At 35.3% G+C, this 19,067-nt stretch overlaps 2 protein-coding genes and 1 pseudogene across 4 annotated transcripts in view; 2 read left to right on the plus strand and 1 right to left on the minus strand.

Moving 5' to 3' along the window:
* Positions 1 to 1,783, plus strand: part of FANCL (FA complementation group L) — a 57,304-nt gene extending 55,521 nt beyond the window's left edge. The window contains exons 13-14 of the mRNA XM_033125076.1: positions 861 to 932; positions 1,263 to 1,783. Of these exons, the coding sequence (XP_032980967.1) occupies positions 861 to 932; positions 1,263 to 1,298 (108 nt within the window). The 3' untranslated portion in view covers positions 1,299 to 1,783. The remainder of the gene's footprint in view (positions 1 to 860; positions 933 to 1,262) is intronic.
* Positions 1,321 to 19,067, minus strand: part of VRK2 (VRK serine/threonine kinase 2) — a 102,443-nt gene continuing 84,696 nt past the window's right edge. For 2 of the 3 annotated variants that reach the window (XM_033125074.1, XM_033125073.1), the window contains exons 13-14: positions 5,846 to 5,935; positions 1,321 to 1,702 (exon numbers count right to left, since the gene is read on the minus strand). In XM_033125074.1, the coding sequence (XP_032980965.1) occupies positions 1,358 to 1,702; positions 5,846 to 5,935 (435 nt within the window). In that variant the 3' untranslated portion in view covers positions 1,321 to 1,357. The remainder of the gene's footprint in view (positions 1,703 to 5,845; positions 5,936 to 19,067) is intronic. The other variant, XM_033125075.1, reaches the window with a different exon arrangement.
* Positions 1,828 to 3,802, plus strand: LOC117033280 (protein NipSnap homolog 2-like; annotated as a pseudogene).

Consider the following 19,067-nt stretch of genomic DNA (forward strand, 5'->3'; position numbering starts at 1 on the left):
CTGTGGAGTACATTACTTTTCAGGCTCCACTTTAGAATAAATGTAATAATCCCACTTTTAGTCTTGAGAAGAACACATTTTGTGGTCTGAATATCTCACAGTACTCTTAGTCAGTGACATTTTATTTACTATTTGTGAAATCTGCTTTCACTCCTGCCTGAGGTCAATTTGCTCTCTGTAGCATTCATCTTAGGGCATAGTTGACATGATAAAATACCTTAGAGCCGTCAAGTTCTTTCAATTTTCAAAGACTTCCTTAATATCACTATCTGATTTTTGTGATTAGACATAGTTGTTGGTGCTATCTGCACTTTAACAAGGGAGAACTGAGGTAGACATGTCTGAGGTAGACATGTCTGTCAGTCGGTTGCCTTATAGAATCATAAAATAACAGGCCTTAATTATAGAAATACTCTTAAGGGAACATGTGCTTTCTTTGGTTATAATATTTAATGTTTAAAAATGAACTGCCTCCGTCAGTCACAAGGCACTTGTAATTAATGGTTGAGAATGAACCCTCTACTGGTGATTGAGAACTAAAATTTCAAAAGCCTGTGGTATCTTTTACAGCAAAAGTTCTTCATTTGTGATGGATGGATTTAGGTAGGTCTGAACCCTGTAGACCTGTATGCGTTGTTTTGGGGGTAGAAATGATGAATAATTTTCATCAAATTCTTACAAGGGCCCCTAATGTGAAGACCATGCTGGTTTCCCCTTGTTATTCAGCATATCTCTAGTCAAGGAAATTAAGAAGGTCAATCTTCTAGAATACAAATATAATGTACTCAAAAAGAAAATGATTTTTGGACTATCTGTAATCATGTTAACACTGCTCCCTTTCTTCTTTTTAAAATCCTTAGTGGTTGAGAGGACTACTGACTAGTAGACAGAGTTTTAACATCATATTTGGTGAATGTCCATATTGTAGTAAGGTAAGCAAATTATTAATCACATTCATAAAATGTCCTTAGCTTTTTAATCGTGTTTTAGAAGTTAGATATCTATATAGTATATCAGCTTATCTAAAAATTTTGAGATCTGTTATTTTATGTATTAAAGAACAGAAGAAAAGTTTTTATAACTGTTCATATCAATAACACTTTAATTTTCAATAACATTTTAATTTTCAGACTGCTTCTGATAAAAAAAAAACTATAACCCTTTAGAACAACCCCTTTTTTAGATTTGCTAGGTGATCTGAAACTTTTTTTTTAGAATGTTCACAAACTTACTTTGTTTAAAATGTATTCTCTTTTAATAAGCCAATTACCTTGAAAATGTCTGGGAGAAAGCCCTGAAATAAGAATGTAACACTGAAGAACTGGAAACTTAAAAAAAAGGATTTTGTTTGGTATCTTCAGAGAAAATATAAAGCAAGAAATACTACCACCAAAAGAAAAACAATGGTGAAGCCATAATAATACACATCTGCCTTTGTCTCTTCACTAAGAGTAAACTGGGAAATTGCACGCCACAGTCCTGTAGAACTTTCTAAGTCTGTGACTTCCATAGCAGTCGTAGAAGTGCTTGTATACCAAGATGGACATCTTGACTTGTTGAATGTGTCTGGACTGGTAAAATCATGATGGAGTTCATAAAATGATTTTGGGAACTGTATATAGCTGGATATTTGTGGAGAACTTTTTACTTCATTCAAAAACTCTTGAGACTTACAATATTTTTGTCTTCTCCTTGTGCTTTCCTATGGGAAAATACATACATAATGTATTAGATTTGTTATCTAATTATTTACTTTGTGTACTCTATAAGAATGCTAAATAAAGTTTTCATGTTTTTATTTTTCTGTCCTGGATTTTAGAAGTTTATATGAGGTTGATGCAAAGTAATTGCAATTTTTTAACCTTGTTTTTTTGCAATTTTTTAACCTTTTAAGCTGCAGTTACTTTTGCACAAACCTAATAGTTAACCAGCATCAGACAGTCAAATCTGGTTAAGTTGATTAGTTCTTTTAATCCAGTAAGTGAGCCATCTCAATTTATAATCCAAAAATAAGACAGAATATGAAAACAATTTTCTTGGCAAGACAGAAAAACAGATTCAATCATAATTAGAAAGCCTTTGGTCATTAATACAGTGATTCTTGGGGGTCAAGATGGCTACACGCCTACTGGGTGGCATAGGCTGGTAGCCAGCCTTCTGCCTGTGCTCTGGAGGTTGACATCTTCCAATAACACCTCAAGAAGACAGCTGGTTAAAAAAATTCTTATTTGTGCAGAAAGTTGATCTAGGAAAAGAAGCTCATGCTTATCTCCTAGCCAAAAAAGGAAACAGGTAGTCTGTACAAATTAAAGTTCTACCAGTGTTAAATCAGAATGCCTAGAACCACACAAGAAAATTTGCCAAGTGGTGTGGCCAAAGATAAACATTACCCTTGTACTTTGGTGGGGACATGGAACATGGTATGGCAAGCAGGATCAGGCTATCCAGCCATCATGAATAAACTTGGAGAAATCAGGAATTTGTGGAATCCTATAAGGCAAGAAGCAACATGCTTCTCTAGTAAGAATCAGCTGCTGTTAAGAGTTCAGTTTCTGGAATGATCCTGTCTCACAGTCAGGACCTAATATATATGAATTCAGATCTTAGCAACTCTGACCAGGAGCTATGATTGTATGGGACAATTACTGTTTAAGTAGCAAAATACCAATTTTCCCCAAAACTGATCTACAGATTCAATACAGTCCCAATCAAAATCCCAGCAGGTTTTGTAAATACAAAAGACCCAAAATAGCTAAAACAACCTTGAAAAAGAACAATGTTGAAGCACACTTCTCAATTTCAAAACTGACTATAAAACCAGAGTAATCAAGACAGTATGGTACTGGCATAAGGACAGGCATACAGATCAATGGAATACAATTAAAAGTCCAGAAATTCACATAGGTTTCCAACACACGTATCAAGGCAATTCAGTGGGGACAGATCATCTCTTTGCAAGGATATCCAGCTGTCTCAGAATCTCTGTTAGAGATGAATTTGGACCACTACCTCATATTATATATAAACAATCGACCAAAAATGAATTGTAAACTTAAATACAAGAGCTGAAATATAAAACTTTTAGAATAAACATAGGAAGGAGAAAATCCTTGTGACCTAGGGTTAGGCAAAGAGTTCATAGATATACCACCAAAATCATGAACCCCAAATTTAAAAATTGATAAATTATAATTCATCAAAATTTAAAACTTTTGTAATTTAAAGTACATTACTTAAAAGTTAAAATACAAGCCACAGACTGGGAGAACATTTTGCAAGTCATATATCTAGTAAAGGACTTGTATCCAGAATACATAAATAACACTTCCAACTCAATGAGCAATTAAAAAATTGAGCCAAGGACTTGAATAGACAATTCTCTAAAGATATGCAAATGGCCAAAAAGTTTTTGAAAAGATGCTCAGCATCACTAATAGTAAGAGAAATGTAAAATCAAAACAACAGTGAGATGTTATCGTATACCCTTTAGGAGGGCCATTATCAAAAGAACAGAAAATAACAAGTTTGGTGAAGATAGAGAAATTGGAACCTTCGTATACTGCTGGTAGGAATGTAAAATGCTGCAGTCATTATGGAAAACACTACAGAGGTTCCTCAAAACATTAAAAATAGAATTACCATATGATCCAGCAATCCCACTTTTGGGCATATATTCAGAAGAACTGAAAGCATCTTGAAGAGATATTTGTATACCCATGTTCATCACAGCATTATTCGCAGTAGCACTCTTCAAATAGCACCCCCTCCCCAACAAAGTCACTTTCAGGATGCAGGACGTTAGCTGAGAAATGACTTCTACGTAAGGTATATAAAACAAAAGAGATGTCTTGAAGGTTCTTTTTAGCTTTTCTATTAAAAATAAGTTACTGAGAGATAACTAACTTTTTAGAGCTAACAGAGTCATACTAATGCACTTTTCCTAAAGTTTATCAGCTCAATTTGCTAAAGGCAAAATAAGTGAATAGTTATTTCCTTGGGCCCATGAAACACTCTTTTTCTACAAAGAAAAAGAAATCTGAACATCACTGGAAAGCTAACAAACAGCATTTATATATAACTTACATGTGGAAGTGGATGATATCCCCACCTATGTAAAAAAAGTCAAGCTACTGAAATTTCATGACAGAAATATCTATGTAACCTATATATCTAGTCTAAGAATTTAACCAACAGTTGTCTTCACTATACTGAGAGGTCTGAGTGGGATAGTCTATGGCATGGTTTAGAAAAGTGTGTTACAGAAGTAAAACTCATTATTTGCAGATGACATAATGCTACATATAGAAAAACTTCAAGATTCCACCAAAAAACTGTTAGAACTGATAAATGAATTTTAATATTCAGAAATTGGTTGCATTTTTATATACTAATAACAAACTCAGAAACAATCCCATTTACAGTTGCAGCAAACAAACAAACAAAAACCTAGGGAATACATTTAACCAAGGAGGTAAAAGAACTGTACTTGGAAAATTATAAGACATTGAAGAAAGAAACTGAAGATACAAATAAATGGAAGCATGTACCATACCATACTCATGGATAGAAAGAATTAACATCCATTAAAATGTCCATATCACCCAAAGCAATCTATATATTCAGTGTAATCCTTATCAAAATACAGTACCAAGGGCATTTTTTACAGAAGTAGAACAAACAATCCTAAAATCTGTATGGAACCACAAAAGACCATGAATAGTCAAAGCAATCTTGAGAAAGAAGAACAAAGTTGGAGGTATCATTCATACCTCATATTAAACTATGCTTCAAGGCTACAATAATTAAAATAGTATGGTAATGGGATCAAAACAGATCATAGATCAATAGAACAGAATAGATAGCTCAGAAATAAACCCACGCCTATGGTCAATTATGATGAAGAATGCAAGAATACCCTATGTAAAGACAGTCTATTCAATAAATGGTTTTGGGAAAACTGGGCAGTTACATGCAAAAAAAATGAAACTAGACCACCTTCGTAGACCATTACAAGAATAAGCTCAAAATGGATTAAAGACTTACAAATGTAAGACCCCAAACCATAAAACTCCTAGAAGAAAACAGGCAGTAAATTATCTGACATTGCTCTTAGTAATATTTTTACTGACATACCTCCTTGGGCAAAGGAAACAAAGGCAAAAATAAATGGGACTACACCAAACTAAAAAGTTTTTGCACAGCAAAGGAAACCATAAATAAAACAAAAAGAAAAACTAAATGGGAGAAGATATTTGCCAATGACACTACATCTGATAAGGTGTCAATATCCAAAATTTATAAATAACTTATTCAACTCAACACCAAAAAAAACAAACAATCCAGTTAAAAAATGGGCAAAGGACCTGAATAGATAGATATTCCTCCAGAGAGGACATACATATGGCAGATATGAAAAGATGTTCACTGTCACCAATCATCAAAGAAATGCAAACTAAAATGAGGTATCACTTCACACCTGTCAGAATGGCAATCATCAATAAATCAATAAACAAGTATTAGGATGTGGAAAAAAGAAAACCCTTGTGCACTGCTGGTGGGATAGCAAATTGGTGCAGCCACTATATAAAACAGTATGGGGATTCCTCAAAAAATTAAAATTAAAAGACCACCTTATGACCCAGCAATTCCACTTCTGGGTATTTGTCCTAAGAAATCCAAAACACTAATTCGAAAAGGTGTATGCACCCCTATGTTTATTTCAGCATTACTTACAATAGCCAAGATATGGGGCAACCTAAGTGACCATTAACAGATGAGTGGATAAAGATGTGGTACGTATATACAATGGAATATTCCTTGGCAATGAAAGAGAATGAAATCTTACCATTTGGGGCAACATGGATGAATCTAGAGCAGGGGTGTCCAAACTGCGGCCTGTGGACCAATTGCGGCCTGCGATCCATTTTTTATTGACCTGCAGCAAATTCCAAAAATGTATTTAGTTAAATAAACCAGGTGAGGCAATACACTTCACCTCGAGTGAGTGGCCCTGCTGTTTGTGTATTTTACCAAATATGGCCCTTGGTGAAAAACGTTGAAAAAAGTTTGGACACCCCTGATCTAGAGGGTATTATGCTAAGTGAAATAAGTCAGAGAAAAACAAATAACCATATGATTTCACTTATATGTGGAATCTAAGGAACAAAATAAATGAACAAACAAAACAGAAAGAGACCCATAGATACAGAGAACAAACTGATGGTTGCCAGATGGGAGAGGGGTTAGGGGCAGGGTGAAAAAGATGAAGGGATTAAGAATTACAAATTGGTAGTTACAAAATAGTCATGGGGATGTAAAGTACAACATAGAGAATATAGTCAATAATATTGTAACAAGTTATATATAGTGCCTACATACATACTTGTGGATTTGGGGGGATTACTTCATAAATTATATAAATGTCTAATGACTATGCTGTACACCTGAAACTAATATAAAATAATATTGAATGTCTACCGTAATTGAAAAAAAAAGTGTGTGGCTCATTGGCTAGCTACATATTTTTTGAATAAAGTTTTATTGGAACACAGCTATACCCATTTGTTTATGATTATCTGTGGCTGCTCCTACACTATGACGGCAGAGTTGAATTGTTCTGACAATGACTGGACCTTAAGCCTAAAATATTTACTATTTGGCCCTTTAAAAAAAAGTTTGCTGGCCTATGGCATTCTTTTTCAAATGTTAGAAAGCACACAAATCATTTTGAGATCTTGTTAAGATGCAGATCTCATTCAGAAGGTCTGAAGTGAGACCTTAGATTTCTGTTTCTAAGAAGCTTCAATCTCATTCAGAAGGTCTGACGTGAGACCTTAGATTTCTGTTTCTAAGAAGCTTCAGGTGATGCCAGTGCACTTGGTTGTCACAGCACATTATGAATTGCATTGGCATAAGGTATACAATAATCTGTTCTGCTAGAGCTAGTTCTCAACCTGGGGAAAATTTGCCTCACGGACATTTACCAATTTTTGGAGACATTTTTGGTTGACGCAACTAAGAGGACACACCATTGGCATCTATTGGATAAGGCCAGGGATGGTGTCCTACAATGTACAGGACAGACCCTTACAACAAATAACTCTGCCCAATATGCCAGTAGTGATGCTGTTAAGAAATATTGCATTGTGAGCAGTGATTAGTCTTGAATGCACATCAGAATCAATTAGGAAGCTATGAAAAAATATGAATACCCTTTTAGTTCTGGTCATGAGTAATGGGCACCAGACCTCTCCACCTGCTGTGAAACCCCAAGAAATAAATACAACAATAAAGTTGGGCAAAATATATGTTGCAATTTATCAGACATAGAAAAAAAAACAAAAAACACAAGGCTGTGAATCTTGAGGAGAGGAAAACAACCCAGATCCCCAAAACGCTACAATTTAAGATGATACTTATTTTAGACCACCCAAAAAAAGTTTAAACAAGTCAGGACATGAGAAAGTCGAACCACTAATAAATTAACTGTCTGGCAGGCCAAAACAGTACTCTTTAAAGGAAGGCGATAAACGCTGGAATCACAAGAACTTAACATCCATAGTGTTCAACATACAATAAAACTTTACTACACATGATCAGGAAAATGTGACCCATGGCTAAGAGAAAAAAAATAATAGAAATATACTCAGCTACAACCCAGATGGTAGAATTATCAAACAAGAACAAAACATCTACGTAAATATGCTCAAGGACTTAATGGCTTAATGGAAAAGTTAAACATAATTAGTGAACAGATGAGGGACTCAGCAGAGAAATGGAAAACACAATGCACTTCTAAAACTGAAAAATATGATACATGAAATGAAAAATTCACTGGCTAGATTTAACAGCTAATTTGACAACCAACAAGAGGCCCAGCAAAAGAATATCCAAAGTGCAGTATATGAAAGATAAAACACTGATTTGAAAAATGAACACAGCCTCAATTATATTAGAAAAGGTAAAGCATTCTAACTTGCATGTATTTGGATCTCAGAAAGAGAATAAGAGGGATTAAGGCAAGAAACGAAATTCTAGCTGAAACTTTCCTAATTTGATGACATATATCAATCCACAGATAAAAGAAGCTCAATGAACTAAAAGCAGAATACACACAACACAATCATGCCTAGAAAACTAAAGTTAAAAAAAAAAAGCAAATCTTAAAAGTAGCCAGAGGAAAGATACATTATATACAGCATCAATGATAATAATAATTGCTAATTCTTATCAGAAAAAAACACACCCAAGAAGGCAGGGAAACATCTTTATAAAGTTCATAACAAAAAAATTCCATACCCAATGAGGCCTTCAAAACGAAGGTGAGGGACATTTATTAACAGATAAGACAGAGTAAGAGCATTCTACTCTATTCCTCACAACAAGACTTCAGACAAAAAATCAATAATTCACTCTGAAAGTTGTAGAAGGCAGACTGGATGGGGACTCAGGACTTGAGAAATGAGCTAGCTGTTAGTCTCTCACCACCAAGTCCCCTTTTTGGTTCATCGTAACGTGTTTCCCTAAAAATAAGCCCCAGTTAAGACTGTCAGCCAGACAGACGCATTTAGTACATTATGACGATGTTCCAGAAGAAGATAACATGACTGTATTTGAATAAATGTAGATTGTTGTACATGAAAAAATAAGACATCCCCTGAAAATACGCCCTAATGCGTCTTTTGGAGCAAAAATTAACGTAAGACCGGGTCTTATTTTTGGAGAAATAGGGTATGTATCCCAGCCTGGGCCATAAAGCAGCCTACAATCTGAAACAATATGCACAGACAAACAAAAAAAGACAAAAAAGAAAAAGGCCCAAAAAAGCCTGCTTTCTCTAAGCAATGGACTAGAGGGATGGCAGGTCTATAGGACAGAACCCTTTTGACTATACCTACTCTACATGAAACCCTGAAAGAAGCTGCAGCTCTCCCACTTTCCACCAGGTTCTGTGGAAGCTGGGGTGGAGCCATGTGAAGTATCACCATGCTGTACTAACCAGGGAGCACACCTACCTTCCCAACTAAGCACTGAAGACCAGAGTGGAGCCCTACTGGCCATCTCCACACTAACAAGGCAGTATCCTTTCCCACTGGATGTTATGGAAATTATGAGAGAGGGCCATGTCAACGATTCCCAGCCTGCACTACTGAGGTGGCACCCCTCCTTCCCACCAGGTACTATGCAGACTGTAGGGGACACAGGCAGAAGCAGTGCCTCTCCTGTACCCACCGGAGACTGTGCAGTAGAGTCCTACTGACCAGGTGCACCCTGCATTAAGCAAACATGAGCAAAGAGACAGCAACCCTCAAACACTGAGGGGAGAAGCTCTGTTGACCCTCACTGCCATGCATTAAACAAATGACAGCAAAGAGGCAGCACGCCACATCCTCCTAACTAGAAAACCACACTCGTAGTAATTAATAGAACTACTAGAGAAAATCAGCAAGGCTATAAAAGAACTTAATGATACCAAAAACCAATGGGATGTAACTGAAAATTATAGAGTACTCCACCCCTAAATAGGAGAAATACATGTTCTTTTCAATTGCAACTGGAACATTTACCGAGACAGACCAATATCCTGAGTCATAAAAAAAACTTCAACAAATTTAATATAAAATTACACAAAATATGTTCTCAGACAATATGAATTAGAAATCAATAACAGAAAGATAACAAAAATTTTCAAATACTTGAAAATTAAACACTTTTAATAACCAGGGCATCACAAAAGAAGTCTCAAGGGAAAGTACAAAATGTGTTGAACTAATTAAGCAAAATAAAACCACAATATATATAGGGATTCATGGGATGCAGTTAAAATGGCACTTAGCAAGACATTTATAGCATTAAATGTTTACATTAGAAAAAAATTAAGGGTTCAAGTTAATAGCCTAACCTTCTACCTAAACTGGAAAAAGGAAAATAAACCAAAATCAAGCTGAAGGAAAGAAATAATAGAGGAAATCTTCAAGCACTTGAAAATTTTAAAAACACTTTTCTGAATCGGTCAAAGAGACCCATGATGAGAAACATAAAAATATATTGAACTGAATGAAAGTATTTCAAAATATGTGGGACATAGCTAACACAGGGCTAGAAGGGAAATCTATAATACTAAATACTTATATTGGCAAAGAAGAAAAGTCACAATTCAATAATTGAGGCTTAAGTTTCTACCTCAAGAAACTTGAAAAAGAAAAATCCAAGAGCAGAAATCAATAAAATTGACAACAGAAAAATAGGCAAAAATCAAACACACAAAAGCTGGTTCTGCAAAAAGACCAATAAAATTGATAAACCAGACCAAAAAAGAAAACAACCAATAAAGAAAGAAATACTACTACAGATCCCATAGACATTTACAGGATTTAAATAAGGGAATAAATACTATGAGTAATTCTACACATAAAACTATGGCAGCTTAGATGAAATGCACCAATTCTTAGAAAACTACAAATTATTAAAAATAACTCAAGAAGTAAGCAACATAAGGGAGTTTCTTTGTGGTCATGGAACAGTTCTGTAGGATGATTGTGGTCTTTACATGATACATGTACTAAATAGGAACACACTCCCCTCATAGGAACACACACATACACACGCAAACACACACGTGCATGTAAAAACCGGTGAACAAATAAAGTCTTTTATAGTATTATAGTATTTTATAGTAGTATACTAATGTTAATTCCTGGTTTTAAAAATCACAGTATGGTTATATACAATGATTTAATTGGGGGAAACATACATGGGAGTTTTCTATTTTTGCAATTCCTGAGTCTACAATTAATGAATTCAGAAATAAAATATAATTCTAGTTTTCCCCACACCAAAAAAAGCAAAGGTGAAATACAGATACTTTCAGACAGACAAGAGTTGAGAAAATTAGTCTCTAGGAAATCTACACAATTAAAGGAATTTCTTTAGGAAGGGAAATGATGCCAAATGTAAACTTGGTTCTATCAAAGGTCTGTAGAATTCCAATAACAGTAAATATGGGGGTATTTCAAACTTCATTCCCCCTTCCTTTCTTAATTTCTTTGAAAGAAAACTGACTTTTTTAAAGCACAATAACAATGCATTGAGAAATTACATATTATTGTAAAAGCAAAACATATGTCAACAGAACAAAAGATGGCAGGATAAATGGAAATATACACGTATTTTTATAAGGGTCTTATATGTGAAGTGAAATTTTAACTCCAGATAGACTGATGATAAGTTAACGGTGCTTGCAATTTCTAGAGCTGTGCTAATACAGTAGTTACTGGCCACATTTGACTTGAATGCTTGAAATATGGCTAGTCCAAGTTGAGATGTGCTATTAATGTAAAACATATTTTGACAATTTTAATATATAAAATGTTAAATATTTAAATTTTTAAAATAATTTTTATAACAAAATATTACAATATGTTAGATATTTGTTTAGGGTATATTAAAACAAATTTTACTTGTTCTTTTAACTTTTTTAAATGTTGCTTCTAAAAGATTTAAAATTACATATATGGCTCACATTATATTTCTATTAGAGTTGTTCTAGACCAAGGCCTTACAAATTTTTTCTTTAAAAGGACAGACGGTAAATATTTTAAGATTTTCCAGCCATACAGTCTCTGTTGCAACTACTCAACTCTGCCACTATAGCATAAAAGTAGCTATAGGCAATAAGAGAATGAATATGGCTAGGTACTAATAAAACTATTCACAAAAATAGGTAGCTGGCTGAATTTGTCCCATAGGCCATAATTTGCTGAATCCACACTGTAATCACTAAAAAAACTGCAAAAAAACCCCCCCACAAACAAACAAACAAACAACAACACCCAAAGATGTATAGTTTAAAAGTCAAGTGAAGAGTGATAAATTCTCAATTAGTCCAAAAGAATGAGGGAAGTAAAAGTGAAAATAAATGGGGCAAAAACAAAGTAAATAGCAAGTCTTTAGATTAAGCCGACCTATACCAATAATTACACTAAATGGAAATGGACAGATTAAAAGGTAGAGTTTGACAGGTTATACAAAAAAGCAAGACAACTGCTATTTACAAAAGCACACATATAAAAAACACACAAAACAAAAACATTAAAAATAAAAGGATAGGAAAGGACACACCATGTAACTAGTAATCATAGGAACACTCGAATGTTAATATAAAACCAGACAAAGTAGAATTCAAGATGAGAGTGTTGACAGATACAAGAAAGATGTTTCATAAATATAAACAGGACAGTTCACTAAGATGTAACAGTGGTTTTGACTTCCGGTCATGATGGTGGAGTAAGTAAACACTGTGTCCATGTCCTCCCATGACCACATCAAAATTACAACTAAATTATAAAACAGTCATTATTGAGAACCCCATGAAGACTAGCCGAACAGAAGTCCTATACCTATGGATATAAAGAAGAAGCCATGTGAACACTGGTAAGAGGGATGGAGACACAGAATGGGCAGGTCCCACACCCACAGTGTGGCAATTAAGAATCAAGAGGGATATCTCATTTGTGGAGTTCCATACACCCTGAGGAGTGAGGTGTCCCAGCCCCAGCCCAGGGCTCCAGTGTCGGGAGGAGGAGTCCCCATAACACTGGGCTGTGAAAACTAGCAGGGATTGCATCTGCTTGAGATGGAGAGTTGCTGGAGTCCCAGGCATTCCCTTTGAGAGGCTTGCACACAGATGTGGAAACTCACAGACACACTCACTTTGAGTTCCTGTGTCGGAGAGAGGGTAGAGGGTGGCAGCTCAACAAGTGCCAGGGACATATGAGGAGGAACTAAACTGACTGACTTCAGGACGAGGGCAGAGGGGCATGGGTCAGGACAGCTCTCTCCGGGTACAAAAACACTGGCAAGCAACATTGCTCTTTTGTTGTGCCCTCCCCCCACTCAGCTGGCCCACAGCAGGCAGGCACCAAATCTGAGCTTTCCATTCACCTGGCTAACACTGTTCACACTGCCCTCATGATTCCCTGAAACCCACCCCACCCAATTCACAAGCTCGGCCCAACATGCTTACAGTGGCTTTTTCTGGCCTGACTCAGATCACTCTGCAGACTTTCCTAAAATCTCAAAAATACACAAACCCCAAAGAAGTAGCAGTTGGCCTTGGCTTGCCCTGTACCTCCTGCTACGCAACCCTAAATCTGGCAAAAAAGGCAACTTGTCTCAACTTGCATTGTAACTCCCATCAGGGGGCCCCAAGCCTGGCATATGCTGCAGCCATTGTTGGCCTGGAACATAGCTTCAAATAAGTGGCCACAAACCTGGCACAAGAGGAGGCTGACCACAGTTACACTGTAGTGCCCACCAAAGTTTCCAAGCCTGGTACTGGTGGCATGCAGCCTCAGTTTGCAGCATAGTCTCTCCCAAGTACCTCCAGGCCCAGCACAAGCAGCAACCAACCACAGATCACTTTGTAGCTCCCACTAGGTGGGCCCAAACTGGGCACAAACTGACCTTGGCCTGCAATGGAGCCTCTCCCAAGAGCCTCCAGAACCAACACACCCTGTGGCTGGCTTCAGACCACAAATGACACAAAGGGTTGACTTGGCTGGCACCAGTACTCCAGAAAAGCAACTCCCACTCCGTGGGGTATCCCTTCACATAACAGCTTGTCCACTGAAGTCACGGCAATTTGAACAGCCAGTCAGTCTGAGGGTCAATCCCACCCAAAAATGTGCCAACAGCAATCAAGGCTAAAATAGAATAGAAGGGCACACAAGGACACTCCTGGAGCACCCTGGCTCAGGTAAACAGGGAAACTGCACCAGCAGAGTTCACAGGACACCTAATATATAAGGCTACTCTGCCATAACTGGAAGACATAGCAGGTGTACCCATACATAGGAACACATGGAGTCAGCCAAAATGAGGAGACAAACATATCCCAAATGAAAACAAACAAAACCAGGACAAAACTCCAGATAAAGAACTAATAGGAGACAATCTACCAGATGCAGAGTTCGAAATACTGGTTATAAGGATAGGCAATGAACTTAGAGGAAGAACAGATGAACTCAATGGGACTCTAAACAAGAGAAAAAAAAAAAAAGAGTCAAAAATGAAGAATACAATAGTTGAAATGAAAAACACATTAGGAGGAATTAATAGCAGTTAGACGAAGCAGAGAATCAGCAAACTGACAGACATGGTAGCAGAAAACATCCAATCAGAACAACAAAAAGAAAAAAAAATTAAAAACAAGCTAATTTAAACCTCTGGAACAATATCAAGCCTAACGACATGCACATTCTAAGGGTACCAGAAGGAGAAGACAGAGAGAGCAAAAGACTAACAACCTATTTGAATAAATAATGACTGAAAACTTCTCTATCCTGGTGAAGGAAAAAGATTACAAATCTAGGAAGTGCAGAGTCCCAAATGATATGAACTCAATGATGCCCACACCAAGACACATCATAATTACAATTCCATAGGTTCGAGACAAAGAGGCAACCTTAGAAGTAGCAAGAGAAAAGCAGTTAGTTTTGTACAAGGGAGCTACCAAAAGACTGTCAGCTGATTTATCAACAGAAACTTTTCAGGACAAAAGGGAATGGCAGACCTACAACCAAGATTGCTCTACACAGAAAGGCTATCATTTAGAATCAAAGGAGAGTGTCCTAGACAAGAAAAACCTAAAGTTCATCACCATAAAGCCAGCATTACAAGAAATGTTAAAGGGACTTCTTTAAATAGAAAACGAAAGACCAAAAATACAAGAAAATATAGGAAATAAAAAAAATTCTCATGGCAAAGCAAACACTTAGTAAAAGCAGTGGATCAACCAAAACTAAAACTAGTATAAAGGTTAAACGTCAAAAGTAGGAAGCTTATGTATAACTACAATACTCAATTAAGGCATACACACAAACACACGATAAAAGGAAAAGAAAAATGACAAAAAAAACAAACAAACAGGAAGATGAGTAAAAATTATAGTGCTTTTTAGAAAGTGTTTGAAACTTAAGCAACTGTCAACTTAAAATAGACAGCTATAAACACAGCTTGATATACAGGAAGCACATGGTAACCATAAACCAAGTCTACAAGAGATATAAAAGAAATAAGGAGAAAGAAATCCAAATACAACCCAAATATAAGTCATCAACATATAAGAAAAGAGATCAAAAGAAAAAGAAATGAAAATAACTACAAAAATAATCAGAAAACAATAATAAAATGGTAGTAACTACATACCTGTCAATAACTGCTTTAAATGTAAATGGACTAAATGCTCTAATAAAAAAAACATGGTGGTTGAATGGATAAAGAAACAAGACCCATGTGCTGCCCACAAAAGACCCACTTCAGATCAAAAGACACATGCCGACTGAAAGTAAAGGGATGGAAAAAGATGTATCATGCAAATGGAAACAAAAAAGAACTGTGGTAGAAATACTTAACATAAGACAGAATAGACTTTAAAACAAGGGCTGTACCAAAAGACAGAGAAGGGCATTTCATAATGATAAGGGGATCAATCCAACAAGAGGATATAACTCTCGTAAACATCTACTCGTATGAATGAATATATAAAGCAAATACTGAAGGACATAAAGGGAGAGATCAACAGTAATACAGTCATAGTAGGGGACATTAACATCCCATTAAAATCTGTTGAAAGATCATTCAGACAGAAAATCAACAAGGAAACAGTGGCCTTAAATGATACTTTAGACCAGATGGACTTAATTGATATTTTTAGGACATTTCACCAAAACACCAGAAAATACATTTTCACAAATGCACCTGGAACATTTTCCAGAATAGACCACATGTTAGGTCACAAAACAAGCCTTGGTAAATTTAAAATTGAAATCATATCAAGCACCTGCTCTGATCACAATGGTATAAAAATAGAAATCAATTACAAAAAGAAAACTGAAAACACAAACCTGGAGTCTAAGTAACATGTTATTAAACAACGAATGGATTAACAATGAGATCAAGGGAGAAATCAAAAGGTAACTTAATACAAATCAAAATGAAAACACTAAGAACCCCAAATCTGTGGGACACAAGCCAAAACAGTTCTCAGAGGGAATTTATACCAATACATGCCTATCTCAAGAAACAAGAAAAATTTCAAATAAAAAAACTAACCTTACGCCTAAAACAACTAGAAAAAGAAGAACAAAGTGCAAAGTGAGTAGAAGCATGGCAATAATAAAGATCAGAGTGGAAATCAATGAAATAGAGTTTTCAAAAACAGCAGAAAAGATCAAGGAAACCAAAAGCTATTTTTTGGAAAAGGCAAAAAAAAAAATTTGATAAACCATTTAACCAGACTAATCAAGCAAAAAAGAGAGAGGGCCCAAATAAATAAAATCAGAAATGAAAGAAGTGACAACTGACACCACAGAAATACAAGATTATCAGGAAATACTAAGAACAATTACATGACAACAAATTGCACAATCTGGGAATGGATAAATTTCTAGAAACATACAATCTTCCAAGGCTGAATCAAGAAAAAGCAAAAAATCTGAACAGATAACTACAACTAAGTCAAATCAGTAATTAAAAAACTGCCAATAAACAAAAGCCCTGGACCAGATGGTTTCAGCAATGAATTTTACCAAAAAGAAATCAAAGAAGAATTAATACCTATCCTTCTCAAAATAAAGAATTTGAAGAGCCCAGTTCATTTCATGAGGCCATCATCACCCTAATACCTAAACCAGACAGACATTACAAAAAAAGAAAATTATACACCAATGTCCCTGAAGAACATAGATGTAGAAATCCTCAACATATTAGCAAACCGAATCAATAATACATTAAAAAGATCATACACCATGATTAAGTGGTATTTATTCCCAGGATACAAGGCTGGTTCAATATCTGCAAATCAATCAACATGATATACCACATAAACAAAATGAAAAATAAATCATATGATTATATCAATAGATGCAGAAAAAGCATTTGACAAAAGCCAACATCTATTTATGATTAAAAATTCTTAGCAAAGTGGGGATAAAGAAAATATACCTCAATACAATAAAGACAACATATGACAAACACACAGCTAACATCATACTCAATGGTGAAAAGCTGAAAGCATTATTTTTTAAGATCAGGAACAAGACAAGGATGTCCGCTTCCACCACTTTTATTCAATACAGTATTGGAAGTCCTGGCCACAGCAATCAGACAAGAGAAAGAAAAAAAGGAGGCATCCAAATGGGAAAGGAAGAAGTAAAACTGTCATTATTTGCAGATGACATGATAGATACTATATATAAAGAACACTCAAGAATCCACCAAAAAAATTATTAGAACTAATAAATGAATTCAGTAAAGTGACAGGACACAAAATTAATATTCAGAAATTGGTTGCATTTTTATACAATAACTATCAGAAAGAGAAATTAAGAATCCCATTTATGACTGCATCAAAAAGAATAAAATACCAAGGAATAATTTAATCAAGGAGATAAAATACCTATACTCGGAAAACTATAAGTATTGAAGAAATTAATTGAAGAAGATACAAATAAAATGGAAGCACATACCATGCTCATGGATAGGAAAAATTAACATGTTAAAAATGTCCATACTATCCAAAGCAATCTACAGATTCAATGCAATCTCTATCAAAATACCAATGGTATTTTTTACAGGACTAGAACAAATAATCCTAAAATTTATATGGAACCACAGCAATAGCAATATTGAGAAAAAATAACAAAGTTGGAAGTATAACTTTACCTGATATCAAAACTATACTACAAAGTTATGGTAATTAAAATAGCATGGTATTGGGATCAAAACAGACTCATAAACCAAAGGAACAGAATAGAGCCTAAAAATAAACCCTTGCTTATATGGTCCTTTAATCTCTGACAAAGGAGGCAAGAATATACAGTTAGGTAAAGACAGTTTTTTCAATAAATGGTGTTGGGAAAACTGGACACATACATGCAAAAGAATGAAACTGGATCACTTGTTTACACCACATACAAGAATAAACTCAAAATGGATTAAAGACTTAATGTAACACCCAAACCATAAAACTCCTACAAGAAAACATAGGCTGTGAACTCACATTGCTCTTAGTAATACTTTTTTGATATATGTCCTTGGGCAAGGGAAACAAAAGAAAAAGTAAGTGTTACTACATCAAACCAAAGAGATTTTGCACAGTAAAGGAAACCATCAACAATATGAAAAGATAACCTACTGAATGGGAGAAGATATTCACCAATGATACATCCAATAAGGGGTTAATGTCCAAAATATATAAGGAACTCGTACAACACACACACACACACACACACACACACACACACACACACACACCAGAATCCTATTAAAAAATGGGCAGAAGACCTAAATAGACATTTCTCCAAAGCGAACATACAGATGGCCAATAAACATAAGAAAAGATGCTCAACATCAGTAATCATCAGGGAAATGCAAATTAAAACCACAATGAGATATCACCTGTCAGAATGGCTATCATCAATAAACCACAAGTGTTGGCCAGGAGTTGGAGAAAAAGGAAGCCTCATGCACTATTAGTGGGACTGCAAGTTGGTGCTGCCGCCTTGGAAAACAGTGTGGAGATTCCTCAAAAAATTAAAACAGGACTACCAAATGATCCAGTAATTCCACTTTTGATATTTATCCAAAGAAATCCAAAACACTAATTCGAAAAGATACATGCAGCCCTATGTTCACTGAAGCATTATTTAGAATAGTCAAGATGAATCCACAATTACAGCTGAAGCATTTTAATACTTCTTTGTCATCAGGTGACAAAACAGGAAGATAAAAATAAAGCAAAATAGTAAGGATATAGAAGATTTGAAAAGTACTATCAAACAGTTTAACCTAATTAATATTTATTGAATAGCATAGCCCAAACTTCAGAATAAACATTCTTTACAAAAGGAACATTCACCAAGGTAGACTTTCTGGGCCATAAAACAAGTTTTAATGAATTTGAAAGGATTGCAGTAACATAGGATATGTTCTGAAGACAATTTATAAGAAATCAGTAACAAAAAGATACCCAGAAAAATCTTTAAAATATTTAGGGATTAAAGAAC

This window comes from Rhinolophus ferrumequinum, chromosome 13 (assembly GCF_004115265.2).
Source record: "Rhinolophus ferrumequinum isolate MPI-CBG mRhiFer1 chromosome 13, mRhiFer1_v1.p, whole genome shotgun sequence".
Taxonomy (NCBI): domain Eukaryota; kingdom Metazoa; phylum Chordata; class Mammalia; order Chiroptera; family Rhinolophidae; genus Rhinolophus; species Rhinolophus ferrumequinum.